Source organism: Mastomys coucha, unplaced genomic scaffold (genome assembly GCF_008632895.1).
Source record: "Mastomys coucha isolate ucsf_1 unplaced genomic scaffold, UCSF_Mcou_1 pScaffold18, whole genome shotgun sequence".
Lineage (NCBI taxonomy): Eukaryota > Metazoa > Chordata > Mammalia > Rodentia > Muridae > Mastomys > Mastomys coucha.
The window spans coordinates 83,194,271-83,201,677 of NW_022196900.1; the positions used below are offsets into that span (position 1 = coordinate 83,194,271).

At 46.4% G+C, this 7,407-nt stretch overlaps 1 protein-coding gene across 3 annotated transcripts in view; it reads left to right on the forward strand.

The window, feature by feature from the left end:
* Window positions 1-7,407, forward strand: part of Kiaa0319l (KIAA0319 like) — a 98,444-nt gene that overhangs the window by 78,196 nt on the left and 12,841 nt on the right. For all 3 annotated transcript variants that reach the window (XM_031378683.1, XM_031378682.1, XM_031378684.1), the window contains exons 10-13: window positions 2,569-2,797; window positions 3,903-4,026; window positions 4,569-4,701; window positions 7,006-7,154. In XM_031378683.1, coding sequence (XP_031234543.1) covers window positions 2,569-2,797; window positions 3,903-4,026; window positions 4,569-4,701; window positions 7,006-7,154 — 635 coding nt within the window. The remainder of the gene's footprint in view (window positions 1-2,568; window positions 2,798-3,902; window positions 4,027-4,568; window positions 4,702-7,005; window positions 7,155-7,407) is intronic.

Here is a 7,407-nt window from a genome sequence, read left to right on the forward strand (position 1 = left end):
GGATTCTTAGGCCCATAACTTTTCTTCCTAGTCAGCACAGGTTTAAAGCTTTAATTTCTCCTTACATTGCCTGTCCATGGGTCTAAGGTTGTAGAGTTCCAGACGTTGTTGGTAACACAGAGTCAATGTCATAGCACAGCCCTTCCATACATGTGCCCTGACTTGGTGGCACTCTCACTGGCTCTTAAAGCACAAGAGGGGACAGTGGTTCCAGTGCAACCTGGAGCCCTCTCATTGGCTTAAATTTTTTTTTTTATTAAATTGGCATTTACCGTAAGTTTCTCAGAAGTCTCCCACTTTATGTAGACTCTACCTTGGGCTGGGTTGAGGCTTTTTAAAATAATGACAGAACTGGACATAGTGACACAGATCTGTAGCCATCGCACTTGGGGGACTGAAGCAGGGACCTCATACTGGGCTAAATGGCAAGACCAGATCAAAACAAAACAACCCAAAAACCAAACAAAAAGCCAAACAAACCCAAAGGTGACAGTGATGACCATTATTTCTACAACATGTACTATGTGCAAAGGGTTTTTCTGATCTCTTACCACACCGTATCTCATTTAATTCTTTTTTTTTTTTTTTTTTTTTTTTTTTTTTTTTGGTTTTTCAAGACAGGGTTTCTCTGTGTAGCCTTGGCTGTCCTGGAACTCACTCTGTAGACCAGGCTGGCCTTGAACTCAGAAATCCGCCTGCCTCTGCCTCCCAAGTGCTGGGATTAAAGGTGTGCTCCACCACTGCCCGGCTCATTTATTTCTTTAAACAGCAACTCTGGTTATTCTCATTTTACGGATTAGATAATTTTGGTAGAAGGTTAAGTAACTTGCCCAAGGTCAGAGTAGTCTGCCTTCAGAGTCAGCTCTTTACCACATTGGTAACCTGTGCTTTGGGGGTAAGTGGGGGCAGGGAGTGACACTGTTTTTTTAAATCTATGATATGATGAGCATGGGCTTTTGATTCTGTTTGATCTTCTCACTCCTGCTTTTACATGACATTAGTTTGCCGTAGCCCTGCAGCCAGGTGCTGTTCTCTAAGGTCTCTGAGGGCCCGCCAGGGAACCTTCCAGAATAGTCAGAACAATGGCCATGGCCCATGTGTCTATAGCACGGCAACAATCACAGACCTGTGAAAAGTCAGAGGGCGAGGAAGGAGGCAGAGTACCATGATCCTCTTGTGTAATACTTGTTTAAGAGTCCAAGCATCAGCCACAAAGTGGTGGTGCACGCCTTTAATCCCAGCACTCGGGAGGCAGAGGCCAGCCTGGTCTACTGAGTGAGTTCCAGGACAGCCAGGGCTGCACAGAGAAACCCTGTCTCAAAAAACAAAAACAAACAAACAAACAAATAAACAAAAAAGTCCAAGCACCTATGCCTTTTTGTAAAGGCTACAATACCCAGAATGCCCTATAGACCACAAGTCAAAGGAAGGAAGCCCCACAGACGACTGGCTATGTCTGAGGCTGCTGGTGAGATTTAAGCAAACTACATGTCTTTTCCAAGCTTTTCCTCTTTCTGTCAGCAAATGGAAGGATCCCAAACTTCCCAGCTCGCTTACACTCACATGCTGAGGTGGCTCGAGAAGCTTTAGGCTGTTCAGCCGGAAGGCATCGTTTAGGTGGAAGTCTGATCTTATAAAAGAACATTCCCCCTTTCAAATCCTACTTCTTGCACATACTGTGGGCATGTTGCATAGGAGCAGTTCTTGCCGTCTCAGGCTCCCACCTTGCTGAGTGAGCCTTCGTGGTCTGTTCCAGAACTCTGTTCCCAGCATGTCCACACCCATGATGTGCACATGGTTGAAACAGAACAATGGCAGAGAGCCTGCTGCAGGGGTGCTGTCTGTGAACTCTGTAGGAATGGAGGTCAGGGATTATTCCTTCTTAAGAATGGGTTACTGAGCTGGGTAAGGTGTATGCCTGTAATCCTGGCACTCTGGAGAGAGACGCAGAGGCAGACAGATTTCTGTGAGTTCAGGGCCAGCCAGGGTTTCTGGGCTTTGGCATCCGTGATCCATACTCTGCAATGCTTGGACATGCACACACGGATAGACACAGGCAGCAGCACAAACTGCTGCTGACGTATAGGGCCTGAATTACAGATCCTGAAGCCACTGCTATCAAGCTGTGATCTCTTCATATGGGTATGGAGAACATGCATGAAGGTTAGACTTTACAGCACTTTTGTGGGTGTTCAGTTAGATATAAAGCATTTGGAACTGGGGCTGTGGTGGTACATGCCTTTAATCCCAGCATTTGGGAAGCAGGGGCAGGCAGATTTCTGAATTCAAGGCCAGCCTGGTCTACAGAGTGAGTTCCAGGACAGCCAGGGCTATACAGAGAAACCCTGTCTCGAAAAACTAAAATAATAATAATAATAATAATAATAATAAATAAATAAATAAATAAAGTATTTGGAACTTCACCTGGTATATAGGAACACCTCAGTCAACTTTAGTTCTAACACTAATCTGCTTTTGCAGCAGGATGGGTAGGAGGGGAACTCCTGCCACCACCTTGGTGTTGCCAGGTCCTGTGTTCAGTCCTCCTTACCTCTTCTCTACCAACAGCTTGACTGTTGTCGATTCTGATGGGGCTACCAACTCCACCACTGCAAGCCTGACTGTGAACAAAGCTGTGGATTACCCTCCTGTGGCCAATGCAGGCCCCAACCAAGTGATCACCCTGCCTCAAAACTCTATCACCCTCTTTGGAAACCAGAGCACTGATGACCATGGCATTGCCAGCTATGAGTGGTCGCTCAGCCCGAGCAGCAAAGGGAAGGTGGTAGAGATGCAGGTAGGAGGGCACAGGCACACCTTCTCTCTCAGGGCACAGGGACTCTCTGATTTTATCAACTACTCAGGGTTTATCTCTGCCCCATTTTATTCCCAAAGTCAGGCTTGTGCATTTAGATTTTTTAAATCCCCAAACAAATTCAGAAAATTGCTGGTTAGTAAAAGTTTTAGGCCTCTGATTAACAGATTATCTGAAACTTTTAGTATTAGGAGGCTAGGTAAGAAATGTGTCTCTTGGGCTGGAAAGATGGCTCAGTAGTTAAGAGCATTGACTGTTCTTCTGAAGGTCCTGAGTTCAAATCCCAGTAACCACATGGTGGCTCACAACCATCCGTAATGAGATCTGACGCCCTCTTCTGGTGTGTCTGAAGACAGCTACAGTGTACTTACATATAACAATAAATAGTAAGTCTTTAAAACAAAAACATCTAATTTTAAAAAAAGAAAGAAAGAAAGAAATATATCTCTTATGGATTACCCAACCCAGAGAGTCACACTACAGGGATGCCACCAGTGTGCAAACATTCATAAGCTCATTGGAGTAAATCATCTAGCTACAAGACATCCCCCAAGAAGTGTGTAAAGTAGACAGGGCACTTAAACAAGTAGAGTAACCTGGGGGTGTGGTGAGCAGGAACCTGTTGCCTCCTGGGTCCTGTTGGCTGCTGTCACATGGAGATGTGGTCCTAGTGTTGGTTGATGGTCTTGCTAAGAGCAGACAGAAATGATACTTCTGGGTGGCACTTTCCAACCATTCAGCACTACAGGCCATGACGCAAAGCATGTTTTACCTGACTTTAGTTCACGTATTTTGATAGGTTTCTCTTCTGCCACAAAATCTATAGAAATTCTTAATAGTATAGTATCTCATGCTGTCCTGCCAATGACCACTCATTGTGCTGACCGGGGATACACCCTCAGTACCACTCATTGTGCTGACCGGGGATACACCCTCAGTACCACTCATTGTGCTGACAGGGGATACACCCTCAGTACCAAGTTAGTTTTAAAGACCTGCCTGGCTGAAGCATTTCTTCCCGAGTGAGCACTGTGTGCATTGCTGTGATCCTGGGAGTCATTTTCCATGCCTGAATTTCTGCACGTAGGGAGTTAGAACGCCAGCCCTGCAGCTGTCTGCTATGCAAGAAGGAGACTATACCTACCAGCTCACAGTGACTGACACCGCAGGACAGCAGGCCACTGCCCAAGTGACTGTGATTGTGCAGCCTGGTAAGCTCCTCCCCCGATCCTGCCAGCCCTGGGGCTATAGGGGCTGGAGTTCTGAGCTGTAGGCCAGAGAGGTAGAAGGCAGGTAGTCACCCCACAGAGCCTGAGAGTCACCCCACAGCTTTCCCCTTTGCCTTACTTTTCTTTCATAGTAACAAAGACTTCTCAGCTTCAGTGTGTGCCCTTCCCTTGCTACTTACTGTGTGAAGGTGAGGGTCTGCGAGATGGAGTCACCACAATACCAAATACTACTAGATTTTAAAGGGTTGTTGCAAAGCCCTCATTGTCTAGAAAGCTGTGTCTCCCTCTTCTTAGCTCACTGCATTAGATTTCAGAGGTAGTGAGCTGTAAAAACTTCAGAATTGTTTGACATGATTCAGTCTTATTTTTCACTGTGAGTCCCCTGATGGCATCCATCTCTCCCACATATCTTACAATGCTCTGGGCTAAGAGGCAGTTCCCATGGCTACCAGAGCAGATGCCCCAGTGGATCCTCTCCTCTGCCACCTGGAGTGCTGCTTTTGATGGCTGCATCTTTGTCCTAGAGAACAACAAGCCTCCTCAGGCAGATGCAGGCCCAGACAAAGAGCTGACCCTGCCCGTGGACAGCACAACCCTGGATGGCAGCAAGAGCACAGATGACCAGAGAGTTGTCTCTTACCTTTGGGAGCAGAGTCGGTGAGTGTTGATAGGCTTGTCTGAGCAGAGTTCCCAGCTGTGGGACAGCAAGGTTTTATTTGTTTTTGACAGTTGACTCATTCCCCATAGTCTCTCCTGGAGAGTAAGAAAGAAAGGTTTATAACTATTTTTTTTTTAATTTATTTATCAGGGCTGGAGAGATGGCTTAGCGGTTAAGAGCATCAACTGCTCTTCTGAAGGTCCAGAGTTCAAATCCCAGCAACCACATGGTGGCTTATGACCATCTGTAACGAGTTCTGATGTCCTCTTCTGGAGTGTCTGAAGACAGCTACAGTGTACTTACATATAATAAATAAATAAGTCTTTTTAAAAAAAGATTTATTTATCTTTTTTTTTTTTTTTTTTTTTTTTTTTTTTTGAGACAGGGTTTCTTTGTACAGCCCAGGCTGTCCTGGGACTTAATCTGTAGACCAGGCTGGCCTCGATCTCAGAAATTTACCTGCTTCTGCCTCCCAAGTGCTGGGATTAAAGGCGTGCACCACCACCGCCTGCTCAAGATTTATTTATTTTATGTGTATGAATACAATGTAGCTGTCTTCAGACATACCAGAAGAGGGCATCAGATCCCATTACAGATGTGATTGCTAGGAATTGAACTCAGGACTTCTGGAAGAGGGGTCAGTGCTCTTAATCTTAATTTCTCTAGCCCCTAAGGTTCAAGTCTTAAGAAAGATCTATTTATTTTTAAGAGAGAATATATATCATCAGTCAGCTCCAGGTAGCACTGTGTGATCTTGGGCTTTTGCAGGTACTACCCATCTGCTAAATGCATAGTTGAGTTACACTTGAGAGGCAGGTTGAAAGGTAATGGAACAGAAAAATACCATTGTTCAAAATTAACTAGTAAGGTTAACTGAGGGGTGGGCAGGCAGCTACTGAGAGCAATTGAACATTCATCTGCAAGCAAAACATGCCTGTGTTACTGTGCTTCAGAGACATTGTTTTTCAGGTAAGTTAGCCAAAGATCAAAGACTGCAGCCAAGATTATTCTTTTTAAATTGAAATTACCTATTTGAGCTATCCCTGTTTGTACAATTTCTTTCAGCTTTTATGAACCATAGAGAATGGAATTTAACTTGTATACAGGGTTCTACATGAACTGAAGGATTCTAGGGAAGGTGAAAATGTTCTCCATTTCCAAAAACAGCAACCACAAAGACAGGCTGGGGTTTAGTCCAAACATACATGGGACTAAACACACACACACACACACACACACACACACAGAGAGAGAGAGAGAGAGAGAGAGAGAGAGAGAGAGAGAGAGAGAGGGTGAGAGGGAGAGACGGAGGGGGGGAGGCCATATTACAGCATTGGAGGTGGGTGGGAAAGCGTTTTAATTTGTACTTAGGAAGCCCGTGTTAGGCACTAGACATCCTTTCCTCAGCTGCCGTGGAGAGCTGGGTCTCCCTCAGCTCGATGTGTTGTTCCTGTAGCTGCTTATTGTAAGCAGACCTGGGGAGCCCCAAGCAGAGACTTAGCGGTGGCTGCAGGGTAAACTGTGCTTGGTGGAGCTCCTAGATGAGACTGATTCTGGAGAGGCCACTGGGGTCAGAGGTAAAAAGTTTCAAAAACAGAGCTAGGAGCTGGAAGCTTTCTCTGATTGTCCTCAGTTGGAAGGCTGCGTGGGTGTGCAGGACTCTGGATGTGTGCAGCCCTGGCCTGTGTGCTAGCCGGAAGCCTGCTGCAGGCTGCTGTGCTGTGAGATGCTGTGGGAAGGAGGCAGGATGGGGCGTCCTGGTGTTTTGTGGCGCTGTCCAAGGGCTAGAGGAGACAGCATTATAGAGAGATGATGGCTTTACCCTGAGAGCCCAGGTCTTCTTGGCCTGCATCCTGCCCTGACTTCTTACCAGGGTGGGGTGGAGGACAGTTCAGGAGTGTGGATAAGAAGTATAGTGAGCTTCTTTGCTAGCAAGAGCAAACCAACTGCTAGGCCAGAAATGCTTTCAGAGCCTCATCCTGGAGCCTCCTGTTGATCCCAGAGCTGCTCAGAGGACTTACTTCTTATGTAAGCTAGAATAATGAAGGGTGGGCATGCTCTAGAAGCTCATTTAAAAGACAAGCCTAGATGTGTCTAACAGCCGAGGAGTGGAATTTTCTGACCAGAAGTAGCCTGTGTTTTAGGACCAAGTGATACTTTCTTCAAATAGAATATTTTTAAACATTTCCTGTCAGGGTTTGGGAAACAATTGTTCCTGTCTCAGCTGAGGCAATAATTGCTCTCCCTGCTCAGGGGAGCAGCAGACAGGTACAACTCCGCCCTCTGATTACTCTCTTGTCTAGGGGACCTGATGGTGTGCAGCTGGAGAACGCCAACAGCAGTGTTGCCACTGTGACTGGGCTGCAAGTGGGGACTTATGTATTCACCTTGACTGTCAAAGATGAGAGGAACCTACAGAGCCAGAGCTCTGTGAATGTCATTGTCAAAGAAGGTGCGTCTTGCTGTGGGCGTGTGCAGCAGCCTCATGGGTCTGATAGCCCAGGTGTCTGCCATGTCTTTCTTATGTGGTACAGGATTGATTAGAGCCAATAGGAAAAGCAGTCTTGGGGGGTCAGCTGTGGTTTTCTCAACAAGTTTTGTGAGAGTAACTGGTGACTCTTACCCGCTTCCCCTCCCCACCTGCCCCAGCCTCGTGCTCCCTTCCTGGGCTTTATCTCCACCTGCCCCACCTCGTGCTCCCTTCC